Source organism: Bombus vancouverensis, chromosome 13 (assembly GCF_051014615.1).
Source record: "Bombus vancouverensis nearcticus chromosome 13, iyBomVanc1_principal, whole genome shotgun sequence".
Taxonomy (NCBI): Eukaryota; Metazoa; Arthropoda; class Insecta; order Hymenoptera; family Apidae; genus Bombus; species Bombus vancouverensis.
The window spans coordinates 7,602,455-7,628,510 of NC_134923.1; the positions used below are offsets into that span (position 1 = coordinate 7,602,455).

Below are 26,056 nucleotides of genomic sequence, written 5' to 3' on the forward strand. Positions count from 1 at the left end.
GAGGTCCGGGAGCGGTTTTGTTGCGCGGCGGAATCGGGGGAAGGCGATTTTTAGCCAAGGCTTCGGTACAAATCACGCCTCTCGGTGACGTATCGCCGCGAAAGCAGCCATTTTGCTCTCATATTTTTTATTTAATAGCCAGCAGGCTATCGTGTATCGCATTAATACGCCAGCCACACCGCAGTAGCGGTAAAAGAGGGTCGTGGTCAGGAACAACCCCCGCCACCGGTAACCCGTAATCATAACCAAGCTATTTTTCTTCCTGCTGCCTCTCTCAAGCTTTGCCCGGTAGACTACAACGAGTATAGACGCCACTGGCTTTCAAGCCAACTTCCAATTGCCGCCTACATCTCGCCCATCTTTCCAATCATCGTGTTTCATTCAGCTTTTCCCCTGACGTTTCATCTTTGCCAACAACACGTCTTCGCGTACGATCGTTTGGTGTATTCACAAGCTGACTAGGTTCGGTGGTATATTCATCAAGAGCACATTCTAACGGAAAACTGTTACGTACGAAAGTTAAAATGATAGAAATATTCACTCTGGAAACGGATTGAAAGCATTCGAGTGAAAGACTTTCAAATACAGAGCGTCTAATTCGGTAAAAATTTAGTTGTAAGCATTGGAATCGTCAGCTTGCAAATTGGAAATATTTAGAAGCGTAAATAATTGCAAGCGAAGGAAGCATCGCAATTGGTAGCGTTCAATACGCTACGGTTCTCGTTAAGATCGTCCATATGGAAAGACACGCACGAGGAATATTCTATCGCGAAGCATTTTATCCGAAAGCTGTCGAATTGAATTCTCTTTAGATGTAAGCCGCGTTCAATCGCATTCGACGGCATTTTAATTAGAAACGTAGGAACTGAAATTCTCAAGTCGGCAGTCTGCCATGTGAAAGTATCTCGGTCGAAGGTTTCGGATCGGACGATTGAAAAAAATAATTTTATTAAGGTGTAACAACTACTTGAAACAAGTACAGAACATCTACTCTATAATCTTCCTCTTCATGCCAGCGAATTACCAGGCAGCATAAATAACAAAGACCACACATCCCTTGAAAATAAAAATCCAAATAAATTCCAAACGAATATGGAATACGGTACGAATAGCTATCGGCGAGAATCCATAAATTTCCGATAAAGTCGTTCCAACTTCTTACTTCGGCGTCCCTCTTCACAAATCTTCAAGATCCCTTTGAACAATGTTACGAAGGGAAACGGTATACAACTTGTTCCAAAGTAGACTCATCGATGACATAAATCAAACAAACCGATGTACCGATTCAACGAAGAAAGGACAAAAAATGGCAGGAAAGAAGAAAAGTAAGGGTGAATGCTGTTTTATTTTTCCAGGGCGCATCGTTCACCGTGGCCACGGTGTCAAGAAAAGTATGTTGGAGTTCTGCTAAAGGAAAGCAAGAGAGCCAAGAGAGAGAGAGAGAGAGAGAGGCGCGCACTCTCGACGGGGGGTGGGTATCGTGCGCTTTGCTCGGGGTGATAATTTGCAAGAGATGGCAGAAATGGATTGGCAAAGTATGTTCTTCTCGCCGATTGAAAAATCCCCTTCGCGGGGCAACCGTGAACGCGTACGCGTGTTTTATTAGTTTATCCCGGCGATTTCAACCCGCTCCGGGACCAGTCTGATTAATGTTGATACGGTGCCCATATTCGACCCCGTAAGATCTCAGGCACTTGGCTCTGTCGATCGTCATTGTTAACGAGCCAGGATAAACGAAAAATTTGACAGAGTCGACGTTGATTTAGGATTAGAAAATACATTCGAGTTCGCTGAAACGAGATTGAGTAGGTGAAATTGAGTAATTTTAGAATTTCGTTTCAGGAAGCGTTACGGGCTTTGAAGGTTCTATTTTTACAACTTCCAATTTCGTCTGCGTTAATTTCAGATTGGTAATGAGAATATAAAAGCCTTCGACGACTGGAATTTCTAACTGCAAAGAGTCTTTAAGTCTTTCCGAAATCATAGATCGCAGACACAGAGTTGCAAAACTTGGCTCGAGAAATGTGTAACAAGTTCGAGGATTCGATACTGAGAACTTTCAATTTCGTTCGTCGTCACTGTCGACGAAAAAAGATAAACGAACAAGAACTTGCAATTGATATGTAGTTAAGATCGACTCGAAGTTGATCATTGAAAAACGTAACATGGGACGAACAGAGAGAATAAACGAGCGACTGAATGCTATCGACATCCGCTCAAGATCTGCAAGTAGGCAACATGTCGTCGTATAAAGAGGCTTGCACGAGCTTTAAGGAACCTTAAAGCTCTCTAAAATTAAATTACACGGGACAAATCTCTAAAATTCGAGCTTTAGCACGGCAATCTTCGAAATTTCGGAATACTAAACTTCCAATTTCGATAGCATAAATCGGCTGAAAAAATGCAACGGAGGATTATTACGGTGATTAAACGGTCGCGTGACCCATTAAGCGCGACTATTAATAAGTAATTGTTCATCGAGATCGGCCATAAAGATATCGGGGCCGGGCTCGTTACATACTTAACTCGTTTAATTCGTGAAAAAAGAAAAAACAACGAACAGGGGAAAGAAGAATTCGCGGAGAGGCGTACGAAGCCGAGCCGACGGATTTACGGGTTGCCCCGTCGCGGCAGAAATTCTCGTTGCCGGTTAAAACGCGGCCGAAAGTGTTGGAAAACGCGCACTAACTGTCTCGCGCTAGGAAACCTTCGCCGCGAGTAATGCATCCGCGGGCCGTTGAGAAAATCGTAAGTATCCACCGGGAAAGTATCTCTTTGCACGCTATCTCCGCGAGCCGCCGCGATCGCTATCTGTGAAATTGCCTTAAATATTCCAAGGGACTCGGTTTTGCTCGCGTAAATTATGCAACGATACTCTTTCTATCGTTCCGGCTACGCAACCTCCTCGTTTCAATCGTCTCGAGTAACTATTACGAGCAATTTACGGTTTAACGGAATAAAACGAAGATGCCATCATTTTCCTATTCTCGTTCTATCTGCAGTAGATTCGGCGATATTGACGCACGCGGTGCGTCCACGCAATTTATCTATTTCCGAGATCGAATCGATCGACTCCACCTTTTACGTATTTCTCGATTTCGTCGTTCAGATGTACGTTTAGCGTCGAAATTCTCAAAGAAAGAAATTACTTACAAGCTTGTTTATCGCGGCAAATAAACAATCGCGAATTCCGAAGAAACTCTTAATCAGTTTAGCTGTCGCGACCTCTTTGAAAACTTTGAAAAGTGTGCACGTCGTCAAATGCAGGGTACACGTGGCTATTGTAACGTAGAGTTAAATTGTAATGAAACAACTATTTTGTTTTTCTATTTTATTACCGACGGGGCTCGTCGTGACACGAAATATTGTCATTTCTTCGTGACGAGTATACTCGTCGAAAAAAACCAACTGGTTAAAAAATTCTAATATCCGATAACGCTTTACTCTTTGTTCTTCCATTTATCGATTTAATCGCTATAACATTTTCTCAAGGCTGCTCCAATGGCGGTGATAGACGCAACATTTGCATATCTATGTACGAGTATGTTTTCCAGAAAATGACTTCCACATCGACTGCTACTACTTAATGATTACGTAGACTCAGATAATTCCACGAGTATGGAATTCGAACAGGGATGAAGCGAGAAATCTTTGGATCCTACGGTCGCGCGGTCCTCCTCTAAACACTATAATTGGTAGTAAGGAGGAGTATAAAAATTCGATCGTTCAGCCGTAATTTCGTGAGTGTCCGGTGGTGGCGGTCGGCTTGTCATAAACCGGATTTACTGTCGGGCTTCGTGAACTTTATGAGGATCGGCAAAACGGTGTATAACGTGGGTATAGAAGAGGAGGAGGCAGAAGCGACCAATGGCGAAGGGGGAGAAGAAAGGCGTAGGAGGCCGAGGGAAGTCCTCGGAAGGACAGGTTCAAGGAACTCCACGAATTAGAGAAAATACGAGGCCTGGCTCAACGGTTAATTTCTGCTACCTCGTGGAATTATTGAAAGTGTTTCATGGATGAAACTTTTATCCGATTCTCGTGTTGTACACGGGGATACGATGCTCTTTTGAAGCAGAAGCTACTTTGGCAAACCGATCGCTGTTATTAGACCGGATTCTTCGTTTCTTTTCTTCTTTTCTTAATGTCTTGCGTCTGGAAGCTACGTTTCTAGTTAATTAAAGAGGCGATGTTGAGTCCATGTTGCGAGCTTCGGTTTGCCATCTTCCTTTTGCCGAGGATTGCTGTTTGAATTTAGATGGGAAGGATCGCATTACGTGGTTGCTTCGTGCTGCTTGAATTTAGATGGAAATTGCGAGATAGTGCGAGGAGTAGCCAAATATTGAAACAATTAATATCCTAACATCAATAACATCTACCGTGTTACGAGACAAATCGCAGAAAAAATCCAATCTAGTCCAAACACCATTCTATTAATTCATCGTCTTTTCACGTAACAACAGTTCATCTTTCTTTCCCTTTGTTAAACACTATAATGTCATTCCTGGTAGATTAATCTCTTCGACCCTGTTAATCTATCATTTTAATCTACACCAAAAGTCTCAACCTCACAAATGATTCTCTCTTTCTTTCATTGCAACAGAAAAAAGAGAAACACGAGACACAAAGAACAAAAATCATTAAAAATTGTAAAAACACCCCATTGTTATGTTTCTAAAGGTCGCGAGGACGCGTGGAAAAATGACGGCAGCTAGCGTTTCAAGCTGTCAGAATGTCCCGTCCGGGGATCAGCTCGCGGCACGAGCTACGTAACGCAATTAACCAGCGAGCAATTAATAACCGGCCGTTATAGATGCTGGCAGGAATCGTTCGATCGCATGGAATCGCGGGTACCGCTTCGTACGTGCGAGCAATATCGTTTCTATCCCCACCGTCTGTATTCCACTGTTCCCCACCAGTATCTTTGGTATCGTATCCCCCACTTAGGTGCCTCACCCTCGCTCTGTTTCTCCCGTGTGTGCAGCTAAAACGCAGGAAAGGGAACGTAATAGCCTCGCATGATACACCGCCATTAATCCGTGTATATACCCTTCCATACTTTGGAGGAATAGACACCTCGTACGCCTCGGTTTCATAGCCGGTTCATCAGCCGGATATCTCTCCCCCCCGCTTGCTCTCCTTCGCCTCTTCCTGTCTTTTCCTCTCACTCGCGATGATTTAATTTCGCCCCGTTCCCTCCATCCGAGGCCGTCCTCCCGCCTCTTTCTCTGCAGCCTCTCGCTGTGAGCAACCGAATCGCAGCGATCGGGTGACTGTTGGGTTTTTAGCGGATTTCGTGGCCAATTTTAAGGGTTGTTTTCGCAACTACGAGAAGACGGAGGAAGTGAAACGCCAGTAGTTTGAGACGGATCGTGTCCATTGTAACTATGTTTGCGGTTTCACCGAACAAAAGCCAATCTATCGAGAGTAATCGGGAAACTCGTCTATCGCGGAGGACTCGAAGACTGCTTCTGTTTGTCTCTCAAATTGTTAGAGCGTAGTTTCTATCGTTGAAGGATTCGTCGTATACGAGAAGCTCTAGTGCAGTATCTTTGCAAATGATAAGATATATTAAGGCTATGCGAGTTGTTTTTATCGAGTCGACTTCGAAGCCGGTGTCTTAGAAAACTCACCTGCAGGAACATTTCGCCATCGAGATGATGATGGTCGTAGGCAGCGAACGCCGCCAATTCCCTCGCCCGGTAATGCGAATCGTGGTGCGAATTTTCTTCCTTGTCTTTGTGCATCACCACTGCAACAGAGAACAGTTTAGCCCTTTGTTAACTCGTTTTAATCGAAACTTTCACCTGTAACGCTCTAAAAATGATCTGTGACATCATGCACACCTTAACCTTATAGTATTCATGTTAATCAAACGTTATACGATACGCATACATGTCGTGCGACATTTCATCTCTAGCATTAAACTTAATATCCGGGCAACAAGAGAAATTCGCAGAGTAAAAAATCGTAAAAATTCGGCGGCTTCGACAGAATATTATTTAACGCAAGGATCTGGTTCTCGTACATTTTGCAATTATAGCGTGCATGTTAAGCAAAGGGGTACGGCAGGTGTAACGGGCAACAGATCGACGGCTTATTATAGGGCTTAAAAGGAAGTGTCGCTCACATCCTGTCACGTATTGCCGGATCTTCTCCGCGACCGTTCTCCATTAATCTCCTTCCGTCGTTTGATACTTTCGCCGTTCGGATGACTCGGTCCCCTTCTCTCTTCTCCTCTTTTTTTTTCTCGCGGAAGGATTCGATTCGAAGATGGGGATTACACAGGCCAACGATAACAACGACACCTCAACGGTGGAAACCGTCCGTTTCTCTCAAGCGGAAGGATTCGATTTGAGAAGATAAAGAAGGCTTTCGGGTTGTTCGATCGCCATGTCCACTCTTCCTCCTCTTCTCTTTCTCGACTGACTTTCGCACGATAAGAACGAAGATAAAGAGTACATGATGAGATAAAATGCAATCGCTCGAAATAAAGATGAAATAAACTGACGTTTAGCATGATTATAGGTTCGGCAATGTCGACGATGAGTCAGAACAAGACTAGTAATACGCTGTGACAATTACATTACTATGATAGAGGAGATTATACGGTGCGGATAGAAGGTAAGTTGTGGACGAAAAACATTCTAATTTTAGAAAATACAATTGTATTTTACAAGAGTAACGGATAATTGGATATTTGGGCGATAAGCTTGGTAAAATGTGTCTAATCGTCGCTAGCGACCCAAGAGTTTGAAATTACCATGTGTTCTATGGAATCTAGGAACTGGGCAAAATGTTCATCTATATAGAATTTTATTATAATATATGCATATGCGTCTTGTAATAAATATCTTCTAACTTGTATTATATACATTTTCGGTTGTGTTTCAAATTTTACCGATATAATCACGACAGTTGCGTTTCGCTACAGCAGCGATAGAATTTCTAAATGTTTTACATAACACGTACAATATGCGCGTCAAATTCAATGACGTGAAATTTCACGTTAAATCTCCTTGGAACGTTGCAAATCCAATTTGTCCCTTAAAATAACGCCAATATTGGAATACAAAAAAGGTTAGAAATCAACTTCCATGTTAAATTCTCATGAAACACGTACACCTTTTTGTTTGTTAAAACGAGACCAAGCTTGAAATATAAAAATCCGAGGATCGCAACAAGGTTAAACATGAAACGTCATGTTAAATCTTCCTAAATATATCGTAAATGTTCCTGTCCTTTAAAACGAAACCAAACTCCAAATATAATATAAAAGTATCGATGAGATGTTAGATCTTCTCAAAACGTTGCAAATCCTCTTTGTTCCTTAGAACGAGACTCGAAACATGAAAGATCCGAGGTTCGCGGCATGGTTAAACACGTCGATTCCAACGAACGCTTGTTGTTGTTAGGGCATCGAAAACAATTCACTGGGAGGTTCGAACGTGGAAGTGAAACCTGTCGTACGGCGCGCGCGCGCAGCCAATGTGGGGACCCTGAGGTCGACACACGATTTTCGTATCATTTACACGAAGAAACCGATCGCGGCCGGGTAAAATACGATATTTCAGGAGTTCCAGGCCGAGGTGAAGTGAAAGCACCACGTCGTATCACCGCGTCGTCGTCGTTGCGGACCGTGTAACGAATAAGAACAAGACCACCTGTGAGCTCCGCCGGTCGGAGAGCCGGATGATACGAGTCCGCCGCGTCGATGCGTTTCGAAAGTGAACAACCTCCTCGTGGAGCATTTAGCGTCGAAGGGTATCGATGCGTGCATGAAAGATGTGCGACTTCGCCGATGGCCGCTCATAAAAAGGTGCACGCAATGTTCCTCCAGTGAAGCACGCGTGCGCCACGCGACCCTCCAGGCCAGTTTTCATCGTGCTTACTTAGTACTATCCTCCTACTACTCCTTGACGACAGCCACTCTATCCAGGAAGAACCTGACTCAAGATTAATCACCTACGTTGCGTTTCGATGTTCTTAATCTTTAATGGTGATGATGGAATCCTGCTTTGCAAATGTTCAACACAGATTACCGCATGTAGAGAATGTTCCAAGGAATTGAATGTGCAATGGAAAGTTCAACTTTTTCCACTCAAAATGTATCGCGACTGCTTAGACTACTATTAGAGGCACGGAATGCTTGAATAATTTCGCAAGTAGAAATACGGAAACGTCATTTACGAATAGAGATATTTTACATATAGAAACGTTATTTGAAAATATCACTCCGATTTTCACCAACAATTTCGTACGTATTTTTAAGCGATAATTTCAGTTTCAATTGCGGCAAATTATCTCAATCTTTTCGCCATTAGCGAAGCAGAATAGGAAAGTCAATGAAACGGTGAGCAGTAACAGGTTGTCCTGACGAGGAACGGGAAGGAATTGTCGAAAAGGAACGTTTGAGAGAAGGAATGACGCGTGCTGGAAGGATGAGCAACACGGAGGTTGTTCACTCGTAAATAGTGGCACGCAATGTCGTGAAGCGGCCGCGTTCTGCCACGCGACCCTCTGGGACAGGATCCCATTTAGGATGGCCGTTGGGATAACGGCGTACCGCAGGATACGATGCTGCGTTCGCTTTATTTACCCTAACGACAATTCGATTTTCAATGCTCTTTCATTCCGTCTACGGCTAATGACCGTGGCTAATGCTTCCCCGATCGATGACTCTTCGCGTTTCCGACAGAATTCCTGTGTCAAACGACCGTGCACCAGAGTATTTGCAGAACGATCCACTGATTTCAGAGGGAACGAATCGATGTGAATGGGCGACGTGTAATTCTTCGCCACGGTCTTTGTATGAAAACGATCGTACAGGTGTATGCAGAAGCAAAGCAAACGTAAATTTCACGCTCGTGTTCGTCATGGAATATCGTTGTATCTTAATTTGCAGTTTATTTCGAAAATATCGAGACTCGAGGACGCGTTTTTCGTACGATACATTTCCGTGTAATGAAAGGCAATTGGAATTTTATTTCAATTAGAGAGAGAGAGAGAGAGAGAGAGAGAGAGAGGCTGCGTCACATTCCGATTGCTTCCCACACTTTTATCAAATTAAAAAATATAAAATGTTAGAAAATATGTACATTCGCTATTACAAAGCACAACTAACACACAAAAGAAACGTTTGAACGTCGTCATATATCGATTCTACCTATCAGAGACCACTATCTTTATTTCAATTTTGAATTTATCCTTAAAATAGGAGTAAAAATAGGGCTGCGCCACGTTCGAGTTACCCTAAAACTTTTTCACGAAGGAACTCCATGGCAGCATTGCAAATCTCCAGCACCACGCTACTTTTACTTCGATTTCAAGTTCACAAACCGGATGTCGAAACTCGAGGATGCGTTCGATTCGACTCATTTCGCGTTTATTTGCAGCAAAGGAGAGTTAGAAAAGAGCGCGGTATCGTCGGAGATGATCGTGTTCGAGCGACTCTCGTGGGAAGGCTCGTTCTATGTGTCACCGGAAGAAAGGTGTCGTGGACGTCACGGAAACTGCGCGAAACAACGCAACTGAAAGAAACGTGAAATAAAGAAAAGCATCCGTAGATTAGGATCAATCCGTGGAACAACGAGAGATTGGCACGGCGATGAGTCCGTGAGATCCGTGTTAATAATTGCACTTCCTCGCGCAAGGTCGACTCGCGAGGAGGCCGACGGACTGGACCGGAAACGACGGAATGAAAAGTAGCCAGAGGCCAATCGGAATGCGCGAACCGGAGCGATGGCGTACGGCCCTTCATGGACGCGTGAATCTCTTCGTGTGCACGCTTCGAAACGCGTGAAACACGATCTTACACACGAGGGAGCGAAAGTTTACTCGTCATGCTTGTTTGCCGAACGATTTAGGCTACATTTCGAGCCTGACACGCTTACCGAGCCAAAAGTGACGGCAATTGAATTAGTCAAGCTGTTGACTATCGGGTGTGGACGTGTCCATCATTCGTTTATCGTCCAATTTTCTACAGAAAGCAGATGCTGTCGAGAGGACGTTTCATGGGGGTTCTTTTGTTTGAAGTTTCTTCGGTATTGCGATGAAAAGGAAGACGAGTTAATTCGTCGGTGTACGCAATTGTCAATCACCTGGATACAACAGTTTTACTTACGAATCTCTTACATGCAATATTATTCTTTTATTTAATTCGCGTTCGTCTATATTTTATAATTCATAGGATTTATAGCTCGATAGGAATTTAGTATTTAGTAGAATTTAGTACTAACAATTGGGGGTAACACTTCGCTCGAAAATCTTGCATCACCATTAGCTGTATCTGATTGTACGTAAAAGTCAATTACATTGATACGATGCTTAAACATAGTTAGTATCAAATGTGATTAATACTACAGAAAAGAAACAAGAAGAGAATATGTATCTCCTATATTCAAAATATTAAAGAATACGTATAGGATTTTAGAAGAGTGAATTATGTGGCACGTCGAGCCAATAGAAATTATAATTTGTTATCTGTTAGTTTGTGATTATGGAAGCTTCTGCTTAAACCGGTTAGAATGCTTTTATAATTGGATATATTAAACAGGATGGCTATCGCTGGTAATAAAATGACAGAATGGTTCGATTTGGCAAAAGTGACGGAGGAAATTAAAAATGGTCCGTTGGCACGCCCATCGTATGGGCCACGTGGACTGAAACAATCAAGCGGCGGCACGCGTATCGACGCGTTGATCACCGTGGACGCTTCCTAATTGGAATCGCATCCGACAACGCCGATCCCATTAATCATCGATCGATTATACGCTCAAGGAGATAATCACTTACTTAACCATTCACTTAGCCCGAGCCGGGACGAGTCGGCCTGCGTGAAACGCACCGTCATCCTGACGAAGGAACAGGAATACCTTGTCTGTTGGAAACTTTATTCGGACTATATGTCTAAATAAGAACAGCAAAATAGACGTAAAACGAACTAATCAGGCAACGTATCTTTCGATAGCTGTAGTTTCTTTTCCCAAAATGAAAAATTAACGATATACTTAGGGTTCAGTACGTCTTTTAAGTGCTTTAAAATATCGAATATCTATTTTCAAAATTGTTTAAATCTCTGAGAAATCAATATGATACACGACAAGTAGAACGTAGATGCTTCTTTGAAGCGCGTTTGAAACAAATCTGATGACTCGAAGCGTACTTAAATTGCACTTGAAGTAGTGGAATGCACTCGAGGTAGAGTAAAATGTACTTGTTACAGCCTTAGCAGAAATTTCACAGTCGCTTCTGTTCTGTTTTTAAATATATAACGTAAAGCAATCGGCTGTCGTTTCAAAGAAAACGCAAAACGACGCTCGTCTCCCCTTCGAACTGAAAAATTATACTCTCGAATCTTTAGCGATTTCTCGACCGGACAAACTGAACCGGCTGCTATTAATGTTCCTAACTTTGACGAAGAACTCCTTCTCTCACTTCTACATTGACCATCAGAATTTCAATTTCTTCGAGCAATTCAATTTCACAGGAAACCAGCCGAAAATGTTACCCCTTTTTAGCAACCCCCAACTACTTCCTTCCTAATGCTAGATGCATTTACAAATACGTTGCCTTTCGTCCAAAAACCCGGTGATCGATCATCTAACAGCTGGCCTCGGGGTCTAAAGCTTCGACATATAATAAGAGCGGAAGCGAATCGCACGCCAACGAGGGACACAGAAGTCGCCATCGTCGTTCAAGATTCCTGGCGGGGCGAACGAATATGAAAGATTAGGCGCGAGGCACGCGCACTAACACACACGCTCGCCACAATTCTCGGTTGATTATGTCGCGAAAACGAATGGCTGGCGCGCGATAAGCAGCGAGACGAAGTGGTTTTCGTCGGGTAAGAACCGCGAAAAAGTCTTTTTTCGATCGGTCCCTGGCGGCTTTCTGAAAAACCACCGATCCTCGGCGTTTTTACCCGGGAACCTCGTAATCCCCTTATCCCGGCCAATTATCGCGTATTCTTCCTCCCCACGCGAACCAATTACCTCCGCGGCGAGCGTTCCATAGTGTCGTGACCTTTCGCTGCCGCCGTTCCTCCGCCATACTCTTCGGCCATTATTTATCTCGACCGCGGATCTATAGGCTCCTCGAACGTTTTAATTGCCCGTTCTAAAGTCCGTGATCTGTTTTGCTCGCGGGCCTATCCGACCTCGCGGCACGGCTTTGCTCAACTAGACATTGAAAGCACAGTAGAACTCCATTTATCCCAACTCCATTTATTGCAACGAAATTTTAGTTAATGCTCGGCTAACACGTTCTATGTAGCAGCATTTCCACGACCCCTACTATTAGCGAAGAAAAACATGGAAAACATGTTTTAAAGTTAAAAGTAAAATTATTCTGAAATTCCATGAAATCTTTCTTCCATCGTTTATCGACGAATAGCTGTATTTAAAGGGTTGAATCACACCTCGAAAGTTTTCCAAACTGCTACTTAACACCCTTCGTAATTTAGTCGACTGTATCGAATTATTCCATCTACATCGTGCAGGAGGATTAAGCAATTGTCGTCGATACACAAACCACTCAATCAACAACAATCGCGATAATTAATAAGAGGAGGATAATTGATCCCCAAGAAGGGCGTTTAGATTCCTGGCAGGTGATTGCGCGAGGACTTAGCAACGTGGTCTTTGATGGTTCACGCGAACCGCTGGCTCCGGTTCGTGGAAATAATTAGGCCGCGATTTCGATTCTTTCGCGTCCGGTGCGCGTTACCGGAGCGGAAATCGCGGTACGGTCGAAAGGGACGCGATTTCGCGCGGATGAAAAAGGAAAAGATACAAGGAAAGAGAGAAGCAACCAACTTTCCGGCGTAGCTGGATGGCAGAAACTGGAGGAAACGAAGTTAATTCGCGGTCTACCTCTGTCGGACGATAATAGCCATGAAGAGAGATTATTAGCCGGTCGTAACGAGCGATCGTACATACGTTCGCGTTGCTGATCGACGATTTATAAAGCAACGACCAATTGGGTAATTACCCGGTCGCTCCTTTGTGCTCCTGTCCCCTTTCGAATCTTGCAAACCATACAAATCCACGCAATACGAAACCATCCTTCCACGTTCGTAGATTGGGAGTGTGGTTTGCAGTGTTTCTTTATTCGACGATCGAGCGCTTCGAATTTTATTTTTCATTCTTTGGGGTTCGTGGTTGGTTCGACAGATATACGAGAAACCGTTCTGTACTTTTCTTTGAAAGAAACATTACTTCTACAACTGTTCGACGAAGAATACTGCTCTTTTCAGGGTATTCAACCCCCTCCCCCTGCCGCCCAATCATAGAAGGTGCAAGCTCTGTCAAAACCGGGCAAAAGAAAATACGTTTCTTCGATCGTTTTAATTCCTCAGCTGTGCGATATATTCGAAATCAAAGTTCCTAAAAATTAACAAACCTATGTGAATATTGAAATTTCCTCGATTCAAATGCAAAAAACAGTTACGAGAGATACGTATACGTGAAAGCTTTCCAATTTCAGTCTCGATAGAGTTCTTTCGACGAATTCTATCTATCTATATATATTCCTCGAGTTCTAAAAGTTCTCTTACACGATTTACATTCAACAGCAAAGCCTTTAAAAATCAATAACGATACGTCGATATTCCGATTTTCTCGAGTCCGTGGAATAACGTATACCCACGTATTCAACCCCCGAATCGCATCGGGCGCGAACCGTCAGAGCGAAGCGAAAAGAAATTGCGTCCGCGGCGGGGTATATTCGGCGCGTATACACGATCTGATATCGCTCGTCGGGCAGAGCCAGACGCCGACAGTTTTTATCGAGGCGACGAGCCAGCAGCAGCACAGCCGAGGAAGAGAGTAGTTTCGCAAGCGCTCTTTAGTGCTCGACGCCACGATACACGGCCGCTCGCGACCGGCCCCTGCCGCCTCTCTCTATGTACAGTGACCGTATAAAGTAATCCGTCAGACAGAAGTGGGGTGATAATGCATGAGTGCGGTTGCCCCGCCCTATCCCTGTAACCGCGATAAAATCTCTCATTACGCAACGAAACGGACCCTCTGCCCGGCTAGACTGTTATCCTTAGACAGGAACTCTAATAAACCATACGTATGTGGAAATTTATATTTTCATTTCGGGACTCGACGTGTCTCAAACGTCCGACAACCCCTTTTCAAAGGGGCTGAAACGCACTCTCTCAACGTCTCTCTACGTTCGTTCCAACTTTCGACTATGTATTTGTATTGTCTTGTATTTCATTACGAGTAGATCCCTCGTTGATGGCTATGGTCTATTAAAGATGCAAACGTGCACAGAACGCATGGAAAACGTGGAAACGTAGGAAATATTTAAAGTGTAATAATCGTTTGGTACGATTAGCAGAATGCCATTACGAATGGTATTGTTGTATCAATTAAAATTTCCATAAAAATTCCCAGTCTGATTACAATATTAATTTGCATAAACCTCTACAGTTATTTATTTAGCCAATATCTTTAACGATACAGTTAATCGTTCGGACGATGAATGATATTTAAATATTTTGAAAATAGCATGGTGTAGACGAGAGTTCTAAATGCTTCGTGTTTTAACTGTATTCGTAAAAATCCACGGTCCAATAGGAATCATAAATTTGCATAAAAGACTGGTCTATTTGGTATGAATATCTGCTACGAAGAGATTAATTGATCTAGTACTTACTGATAAGCTTCATGAATCTTCCGAAGACAGAATAACACAGATTCGATCTTCGATATTTCACTTTGTGGCAAGCAAAAGTTGCGCGAACGTAGAATTTCACGTAACATCGTATTGGCAAAGACGTTAATCTCTGATGTTTCGTCAAAGATTTGATCGAAGCGTATGGAGTTGAAAGGGAAAAATTCTGGGCTGATGACAAAGCGGATTGATATTCGCCGTGGCATTAGAGCGGATAGCCAGCAACAGGACCACGTACCCGGTGCAATTACGAATGATTACACGTCGCGGGAGGAAATGTGCACGCGGCACGACATGCGCGTGTGTCATAAACGCGACTAACGTGCCAATTTGTATCTATTGTTAATTAGCTCGCTAACAGCGAATTATTCGCGGACCGTGAATCGCGTTGTCTCTCCCCCTTCCTCTCCCTCTCTTGTCCTCTCTCAATCAGAAACTTTCTGTTTCATCGTACTATCCTGTGAACGCCTCGAGTTCGATTATTATTAGGTTGTTCGAGAAGTTTCTTTCGTTTTATGAGGGAATAATAATAATAGACGCACAACGTTTTTTGTTTTATATTATTTGCTGAATTACGTACGATCCATTTTGTGTTATTGAGATAATCACCGTAACGTTTCACAGACTTGGTTTCACGTTTGTATGAAGGTGCACTGTTGTAAAAAAACACGCTTGCGAAAGAAAGACACTTTCCGGACAATCTAATATAATCAATTACACCACGCTCAGTCGGTATCTAGGAAATATGACCATACAAATGTCGTTCGAATTCCAAGGAAATTTTATTTTTGGAAATGGACTTTTCCCTAGACAAAATTCTATATGCGGAAAAGAGTATCGAATTTTATCGTAGGAAGTATAAATTTCTTATTCGTAAACTTGTTCCGTGATAGCTGAATTTTGGGAATTCTGAGACCGTCAAAAATGATCTTTTTCGTTCAGATAAAATTTTGTTCGCCGGGAGAAGAGCTGTAAATTTTGACGGCGAAGATGAAAAATTATTGCGTGGACAGTTACACGATACGAGGATTCTTAAAGTTCTAAAATTCTTAGAAATTAACTTTCGACTAGACAAGATCTTCGACGCGATTTTATCATTGAAGAAAACCGAACGACTTAAGTGTTCTCTTTCGGAAAGTTATTCTGTGGACCTCTTTTATCGCGATTTAGTGTCTTTTTTTTTTAATCAAAGAACGGGGAAAATTCGAGAGGAGAACTCTCGAGGGCGAGTACACAGTAAAAGAGAATCGCAGGAAAGCAGTCCTTAATGCCAATGGACTCGTGTCAAGGTGATTTGAGCAGCAATCTTGTAGCGGAAACACGGCGCACACAGACACGGTCGTGTATCATCATCGTCGACGTGGTCGTCATTGGTTATCGTTTGGCCTATAATCCATATTTCTTTCAACTTTAACTCGAGCTTCTCGTTGCTACCGCATCTCAGCATTTCGAGAATGTTAGCCTTAAAAAACGAGGGACGTTCACAGTGCGACTTTTTCCGCTAATATAATAGTGGAGCTTTCCAGAGCCTGTGGTAATAATAAACGAAGTAGGCCACGCGAGTGACTTACGTGTAGAAACACGAACGATAGAGAGAGAGTCGATAAATAACGCGGTGTCAGGATGTTTTAAAAATATTTTAAAGCCTTAGGCTGCTACTAAATCCACCGAGTTGCTAGATTTTATGGTAATCGAGCGACGCGAATTACTTTGTAAAAAGCTGATTATGCTTGGAAACGCGATCAATCTACCGAGATAGAGTCTCTTCCCTGAATAGCTCGTTAAACGAGGAATATTTAACCGCCGATGACTTGACTTGAAAACGTAAGCATGTAACAATGTATGTAAGTATACAACCTTGAGGCTTTAAATTATGTTTTATTTTTTAATATAAAATACCTGTCAGTTTATCGTCTGACAAAAATCTCTGACCGGCAAGAAACTGTTTTAATGTTGAGAATATATGAAGGTTTCAGCAGACCAGATTCGGATGAAAGATATACTTCGATTCAGCTTTTTGTATTTTTCCTATCTACATTGACAGAACATTTGTTCCAAACGTTATCTATTTCACCATGGATTCATGGTTTCAACCTCAAACGTTGAAATCGTAAACACACTATACACGCTATTGTTAAAAAATTGGAAACTATTACTCCAATTATATCTGGATCTAGTAATTTTATTAATAATTCAAAATTAATGCCACAATCATCTTTTAAATTAACGAGATATTTCACGAAAAACTTTCGCCGGACTCAACGTATAAATCGTAGGCCAATTTTTAAAAAATTCCATGTAATCTACAGAAAATACCTGTAATAATTCCAATCTTTTGATTAATATTACACGTCGATCTACCTAATGATCGTGTCTCGCAACAGTGGCAAACTGTTCAACGTGTTACGAGCACATAACGATATATATTCATGGAAAGTGTCTACAAGCGTTCGATCACTTTCCTGCACTCGTGTACAAACCGCGAACTTTTCAAAGTGCCTCGCTCGCTCAACCTCAACCGAAAAGGTTCTAATTGGACCAGAACGATTACTATCTCCGATCTAAAACCCACAACGATCTGCAACTACCCCTGTGTAGCACCGGGCCCCTCTTTAAGATCGTGATCTCGATCCTGAGACAAGCGGAGTCAGAACGTAAGACTAAAATTCGAGGGAGGCGGACGCACGAAAGACCGGACTCGAAAGGCAAATCACATTATAATTAGCGCGTACAGCTGTAGATACGAGGGCAAATTGTATTAATGCATTCCGTCGTCTCTATCTAAGCGGCTATAGCACGGTGTCCAGCGGCGGAGGGCAGCTGTCGGTGGCGAGGCATATACTGCCTCGCGACACGACATCGTCATTTATCACCGTGCTTCGGGCTGCGGCTCGTGTGCCTTTTCTACATTACCTAATGAGTTTCATAACCGAATTAAATTTTTCGGCCCGTCCGGGTAAACGGGGCTGGGCGTCGTTAGGCCTGGCCACGGCATTAAAACCTCGCGGCCAAGATTAATCTGTGCCTCCATTAGCCGCTAACGGTGTCCCCCAACACCGCTCCCTTCCTCGCGCGCTTTCAGTTTACTTTGAATTTTTCATAGATCCCGTGAATTATTGAGCGTTCTATGATTTTTCGCGTCTCTTTTCAAAACTCGATTCCATTGCCTCTATTTCCATTGCCGGTCTTCTTAGATCCGTGACCTCTCGTCGAGTACGACGATTTTGTACTTTTCGCAAGTTAATCGTCTACTTACTTCGAGGTTGTCACTCTCCTGTTGAATTTTCCTTAGATCGGTGAATTCACGAGTATGCTGTAATTCTTTGAATTTTTCGTACGCTGATTCTGTTTACTTTATACGATAATCGAAGGAAGATGTACGTTTGGAAAGAGCGCTGGAAGTGACGCAGCAAGGATAATAGGTATAAGTTTCTGCGCGGTGTGGTTCATTCGGAAGCGATGTGCCAACACTCGAAAACCTGTGCAAACACTCGTTTGTTCGTCGCTCGTGGCGGTTCAATCGAGCCAAGGATAATGTACTTTGCTTGTTCGCTTCGCTGCCGGTCCTCTTGGCTGTCCAACTGTTCGGGTCCCACTTTCTTAAAATATTCCAAATGATAATTATGTTAGCCCAGGAGCCGACATTTTAAAGTCCCGATGGCGCTTGTTATGCATTCTTTATCTTAAAGCCAATACCGCTACATACTTAATTTCACATATTCTCCGACACCGACTGCCAACGATAATGATAACACGAGTCTTTTCGCCGGCGTATCTTTTCGCGTCATGTCGCATAACACGAATTCACGAATTCCAACATTGAATTACGTAAATTTTATAAAATCAAAATCCTTATCTTTGTTTCTCTTCGTATTTTAATTTACATAGAGCTGATAAGCAGCATGGCTCCCCAAGAGACTCGTACGTCGCCACACCAACTTCAAGTTGATAAAATTTCTTGAACATATCGAAATCGAAACACGATGAAAAAGAGTTGCAAAGGATTGCAAGTTGGATTTTCTATCGGAGATTCGACGCAGCTGGCAACGAAGCGATAAACAGTAGTATCATCGATGGTCCGCGAGCCTGCGGGAATCCGAAGAAACAGCGTTCCCCTTGCTCGCGGTTCTAACTAGAATGGATCGCCATAATTTTTCAGCTAACCGAAACGTCCCGGGCCGCAAACGAGCCTGACAAAATACGGAAGGTGGGAATACATTATCCCGGGTCATTTGTACCGGTCTCCCTGTTTCCATGTTCCGTGCTCCGCGATTTCATGATCGTCCTCGATGATTTGTGATTGTCGTTCCGCCGACGGACCAACAAACTCCTCCCCTTCGGACAATCTTCGAACGATCTCTCCGGAAACCGTAGAAATACTGCGAGCACGCTTCTTGTCCCTCGACCACTTATTTTTAGGCGGATATGTTCGAGGATTATACCTTTTGAATTTTGTTAAATCTTGGTTGAATCTCTAATTGCAGAATTTTTTACCCTAAGCGGATTTCTACGACAGAGTCGACATTTTCTAAACTCTTCTAAGCTTTTCTATGTAAATAACTGGGTCAAAGATTCGAGGTTTGTAGATTTTGCTTCGCGATGCAGACAGTTTGTGTTTTTGGCCGAGGTATTGAACTTGAAGCGAAGAATTTGTAGATTACATTTTTGAATTTTCAAGCCATTTATAATTCTCGTAAATCTGAAGCAGCAGTGCTGTTAACAACAGGACATTAAGTGGCAAGGACAACGTTGGTTTAAACAAGTCTCGTGAAAATAAATGATCAAGAAAGTGCATCGAATCGCGTAACAATTACTTCGATCGAAAATATACCGTTTCGAAAGAAGCTATATATGGTTCATCAAGTTTCATTCGAACAAATTCCACGTCCGTGTAACAGCGTAACCTTGCAACAATAGGTGGAAGATTCTCAAAGTTTCTCAAAGTCTCTAGATTCCAGCTTACGGCACAGATATTTTCCGACAATTCCATCGATCGAATCCACTCGACTAGAGTCGTCTGTTTCCCAAAGGACGAGTATAGCGCTGAGCGAAACGAGCAAATCCCCCCGAACGAAAAGTCACGCCTCAAGAGAGACATTTCCTCGTCGGAGAGGCCGCTAACTGGCCGTATTATAATAATTACAGGACGAACGCAAGCTGTTCCCCTTGGTGCGCGGGGTGCTGCGCCTCTCTGGTTTAACCCTCGTCCCAGGGCCGTCTGTCCTCGATCATCCGGACCGTTTCGCGATCGAGCTCCAGCCTACGTCATCCGCCTGATTTTATCGAATTTAATTAGCAAACGAACTGGCCAAGGCAATGACCGTGACTGGCCGCTCTCTTGCTCGAAGCCACTGAGCGGCGACCATTAAATTTCGATTAATCCGTCTTGCGCACTCTTCTTCCCTCGTGTGCAATTATTTTGTCCCGTTCGAGGACGTTCATGCTGAGTTTCGTGCTTTCACGGTTCCGCCGTTGCTCAATGCCTCGTCCTCGCTATCACTCACTTTATCCATTGTTCCAGAGTTATCTCGGAAAATGATACGCGCCGTCTTTTCTCCCAAATCTGATAAATATGCGAAATAGTGTGTGACGTATTTGTATTTATTTAGAGGCTGTTCTCGGTGGTAACGGATCGCAGACGTTTATTTACAGACGCAATTTACATGAATGCAAGATAAAGAGACGTCGAAAGAAGGAAAATGAATTTCATTTGTAACAAATTTCGCAAAAACACGCTACAATTACGAACTTGAAACACTCTATTTAACGCGTTTACCGGGGAGTTTTATGGCAAATTCTACGAAATGTTTAAGAACCTCGAAGCACGTGCTATAATTATCGACTGACTCGGGCAAAATTTTCCAGAAGACGACAGTAGCGTAAAAAGGCAAATGTGTCAGAGGCGATCGATGGAAATTAATTAGTCGAACGCGTGTATGATTACGGCAAAGTCGATCAACTAATGACACAGAGTGCGTAATGCCGCGTTTCCGATTGCACGCGTACCTACGCGAGCCGATGCAAAAAAAGAAAGGCGCGCTTTTAATGCGAGACAAATCCAGCGAGCGAGTTCGAGCCATCGATTAATAGCCGGCTCGCAATTATAGATTTTATCGGCGGTACATCTTCCTTCGCTTAAGCGTGCTTTCTCGCTCGAAAATAATAATACATCGCGGCAGCTTGCAATAATAAAAACGGAAGCGTCATTATTTGAACTGAGAAATTAAAGCGATCGGCCCCGCGGCATTCGTTTATTAACGTCCATCACGTATTCCTTCGCGAACGCGACACTCCGCTGTATAACACTGGCAGATATTATCGAAATTCTCGCCAAATTGTTCGTTGTTTAGTCGTCTGATGCATGCGTGCTGCAGTTTTGAAGCATCGAGCCAGTTTCAGCGATTGTCAACGGGTTTAAATTTATACATATTCAAAACGCTTCGATATAGATCAACATTGTTTTATACGTCTTTATACGTCAATTTTTCTTAGTTTATTTGTCAGAGATAAAACAGAAGAGATCCTAGGATTCTTTCTATTCAATTCAATTTAACGGAGAGTAACATATAAATAATTATGTGTAGAGCAAAATTTTATTACCGAATGAGAACTTTGATTTGTGGTGCAGACAAAGAAACAGTACGAATTTGTTTGTACATTTGTTTGAGAATGAATTCCCTAGAACAAAAATATTGTTTGAGCATCGGAAACGCGACTATCTAAGTAGAATGTGACGAACAAGTCAGACTAGGTCATCTAGTCATAACCGAAAACTCTGACGAATTATTAGGTGGTCAGTCATAAGTATATCGGGATTCTTGCAAATCGTAATTACTAATATACAAGTTATTAATTAATTGTCCATATTTTGGACGTCAAAATATTTACTGCTCATAAAAGTAATACTAAGTATAAGTAATACTCTACTCTAAACCGAGACTTTTTAAACGACGATCAAATAAAACTGTAGTACACTATGAGCTTAAAGTACCGCTTTCAAGAAAATCTACCTTGCGTAAAATTTCTCTTGCAACGGCATTTTCAAGCAACGTCGTAAGAAATTTCTGGATTCGCGAAGAACTTCCAGTCTTCTATAATTGAAAGAATCAATTTGTGGGACCGTCTGACTGACATTTAATCCTTTCAAAAGGATCGTAGCAGAAGCAGAAAACGCAAAAAAGTGAAAAAAAGACAAGAAGGGAACACAACGCTGAGAGCAAACGAGGCGCGTGCAGGTTGATTCGATTACACAGTTCAAATGAAATTTGTAATTTAATTAGTTTCGTAGTACCACGAGGCAGGACTTTTTGCCTTCTTTGAGAGTTCGCGTGCCCGCTCATACACGTGAGCCCGGAGGCCGGCTGCCGAATTCAAATTAACCCCCCGCACAGGCTCGGTAGCGGCAATTTTCTTTTCCCACTCTGTCATTCTTGATAAACCGCGTGTAATGCTCGAACGTGGAATTTCCAGTGACGAACGCGACTCGACGGATAACGAAATTAGACGCGTATTAATCAGGAAACACCAACCACTATATCCCGACGAAGTATAACGAAAGGCTGATCTGAAGAAGACACACCTTGCTCGCTCTTTAGAATTCTTCCCTTGAATTCGCATTATTAACAGTGATAAGTCAACAGTTTGTAAGTTTTCGTAGAAATTTGGTAGACTTACAGCGGTGCATTTTCAACGATTTTAACGGAATCTTTGTAAAACGCGTGAACAAAAGCATCATTTTCTCGTTGTGCGACTTATTGTACATTCTGTATAAAATTAGGAAACTTTGTAAAATTGCAGTGGATGGTCTGCGGTCTCTCATTGAAACTTTCATGTTATGATGGTATTGTGAATGAGATTTCACCGCAGCACGTTCTTATATCGCTTTGGTAATCGATAAAGTCGAACAAACTCAGTCGACTTTTCTATCGTTTTTATTAAACGTTTGACGAAGAATGCAAAATTGTTGTATGCGAATTGGCAGGAATTAAAATTTCACCCATGGCGGCGTTTTAAGGTTACGATTGAAATAAGCGGGATTTAAGCAGCGGAATATTCACCTAGTTTCTAAGTGTTCGATGCCTCACGATGCAAATCCGTTTCCAAGTGTCGTGAACGTGTTTCTAAGCAGATGTTTCGCCACTTAGCGCGCATAAGTGCCGCTCTATTGAGCAGCTGTTTGTTTCACGCGGGCCGCGATTTCTAACGAACTTCTAAATTACCGTTTTTGCGTCTGATTACGATAATATCTGCGCAGCTCGTTAGGAGGCCAACGGAAAACAGGCTGAACCTTTGCTAATGCACCGCAAGCGAAATAGAGATACGACACCAAACGAGTCAATCGTAGAAAGATTACGACTGTAGTAAATCACTGAAATCTCCGCCCCTCAGTTGTAAAACTCACAAAAGATTAATCAGTATATCCTTGATTAGCTGCTTCGCTTCGTACAACGTATATAAAAATTGGATCCACAATAGAAAAACGATTTGTAACGATGGGACGAAGATATTACTACACGACATTTCGTATGCGTGCATTGAAATCACCTGCTTGAGCTTGATACCTCATCTCTCTTGTAATAACGAGAAAAAAGAAAAGAAAAAGAAAGAAAGAAGGGCGAAAGACGAAAGTTATTCAAACAAACGTCAGCAATCTCCTACACAATTATATTAATATTATTGGTACAGTTTTACAAGTCATAGGTCATAAATTGTCTGCACTAATAAAGTTTCTGTACAATAAAATCGATTTCGAAGATCGAGAAATTATACAAATTACCAATCATTCGATTATCATCTATCTATCAGTATCAGTATCTATCAGTATCAGTATCAGTATCAATATCTATCAGTTTGTTCGTAATTTATCGTGCGGGAGAGCCTTCGATAGAAAATTTTCATTCATCTTACGATATAAATAAGTTTCTCGTGTAAGTTTTATTTAATCAGCGAATAAATTAAAAGAGAAGAACATTCTTAAGAACAAACTTCGCGTTTAAAATTACAAATGTTCAGCCTACAGTATAAATAAATATTTTTCGCCGGAATATTTTATTTAATTAGCGAGAATATGATAAAAATACACGGCACTCGAGTTTCTTTTGCAGAGAAATTGGATTACCGAAGATCCGGCGCGTGAATCAAAGATATCGTGTCGAGTGTTCGAGATATCGTTATTTCAAGTCAGCGGCGCGTCGCGGCGCGGCGTCGTCCACTGTTGACGGCAGTCGGTGGGGTGAGTTCGGCTCGGGGGTTGCCGGTTATCGCGGGACTAAATCAGGCGGCAATTAACGGGCTAGGCCGGCAGCCGGCAAACCGTGATACCACTCGAATTCAAAATTTCATTAATTAATGTGCCTCGAACGAATAATACTTCTCCCTTCTTTCACCTCCGCGCATGTTTTTCCACGCTACGCTCCCGTCTCTATGTCACGGAACACGCCCGCCTTGTAACGTTTACAACTTACGCGTTGCTTTCTTCGCTAATACTTCAAATTACAACGTTCAATGATCATACACGATGAAATCGAGACTTTCTGGCTTTTCCAACCAAATTTCCACGTGTCTACATTTCAAATTTAATGCATCGAATTTCGATACCTATTGATAATCGACGACAATGAAGTTAATAATTCGAGATATTAAAACTTAGATTTTCACATTCCTCCGAGTAAAAAAGCAACGATCTACAGCTTTCACAATCCGTTTCTAATAAATAAAATATAGTTCTTTGGTAGAGTAGAGAGACGAAGAATCGAGACGAGTAAGCATGCAAGACACACATTTCAGGGTTCTAAGACACTGGAAACCTTTCGCGGTGGATCGCAGCATGGACGCGCGGATCTACAGCTAATCCACTTATGGTATCCGATGTCGAATACACTGGCCGGTGTTCGGTTTCACCGTAAATAACAAGACGAGCCGGCTAATTCGCAAATCTTCTCAAAGCGCGAGATCCGATGTGAAAGGCATGATCCACTGTCCGTGATAGAGAGAAGAACGCATCGCCGACCAAACTTTCGAGCTCTCGTTCGCGGATTACGCGCGACAAGTCTACAACCACATCGTGTTTTCGTGTTTCCCTGGTCCTGTAGTTTTATTCGATGGATCTGTATCACCCAGAAGTTTTACGCTTTCTTTTATTCTACCAGAATTCGAACTTTTAATATCCAATTACAAACACCAGTTTTATTATCGTGCATCGATCCTCAAGAATAATATCGACTCTTAAAAAGACAAGATCATTACGAGTCCATCTGTCGGTACTTTTTTAATCGAACGATATCTTGTAAAAAATTAAGCAAATGCGTATACGAATACTTTCGTACTATGGTAAAACGTTATCATATATCAAACTATTTCATTCGTACCAAACGTGAACTTTTGCGGGAAAAATTCCTTACGTCGCAAGATGTATGAGAAATTCCACATACCAGAAAATATAGAAAAACTTGCGACTATCTGAGCTATTGATCGCTACGAAAGAAACAATCGATGTGGCAGTTTCAGCGGGACAATTCGGTTCTGCAAGCGATACTCGCATCGAAAAGAATCCACAGGACGCGTTATCGTAGCGCGTCACCTGGACGCTCGTGAATCTGTTCTCCAAGCGGATTCCAGCGGTTGGACCCGCTCATTAGCATCATAATAACGAGCCCCTATGTCTTTGAGCCTGTATTTACGATTCCGTGTCGCGTAGTTGATGCGTATTGGTGGCGCGTATATATCCGACGCGGCGCGCCGCGAAGAAGGTGTAAGGTAACATCGCGTTCCTCGATTTCGGACCACACCGGTGTCTAGATCTGTAACTTTGCTTTCTACCATACGGAGAACGAGAAACACTCTGAACAAGAACGACGAAGAATAGCGACGAAAAATTCGCGATGAATATGTGAAACGTAAAGTGTTGAAGTTTGGTTGAAACATTTGACTAGTAAAATAAAGAACAACGATGTTAAGCGGTAAAGGTATAAAGTATCATCGCGTCCTATTGCGGACCACCCTGAAGTGGCTTCAGCCGGCGTTCTTCGCCATCACCTGTCCCGAGCCTAACAGAATGGCTAACAGAAACGCGATTACATACTTCAAGCCCAATTTCGCGCTACATTTATTACCGCTACTTTCTGCCCACCGGCTAGCTGCGTCATATCTGCGTCGCTTGTACAAGGACATGTTCTTGATATGTAGTTCCTTTCTTTCTTCGTTTTTGAATAATAAAAATAATTATCGGTGCGTTTGACATTTTTAAACGATACCTTAATTTCCTCTGGTTAAAAAACAAAAGTCACACACGGAACAATAAATAACAAATTTGCTAGTAGAATTAATGCCTTGTACGAACTGTAAAATTGCACATAATAGGCACTATATCTCATGA

The 26,056-nt window shown here is 42.5% G+C and overlaps 1 protein-coding gene across 2 annotated transcripts in view; it reads right to left on the bottom strand.

Annotated features, from left to right (window-relative positions):
* Positions 1-26,056, bottom strand: part of ss (aryl hydrocarbon receptor spineless) — a 160,084-nt gene that overhangs the window by 32,763 nt on the left and 101,265 nt on the right. For both annotated transcript variants that reach the window (XM_033346031.2, XM_033346021.2), the window contains exon 3: positions 5,631-5,749. In XM_033346031.2, the coding sequence (XP_033201922.2) occupies positions 5,631-5,749 (119 nt within the window). The remainder of the gene's footprint in view (positions 1-5,630; positions 5,750-26,056) is intronic.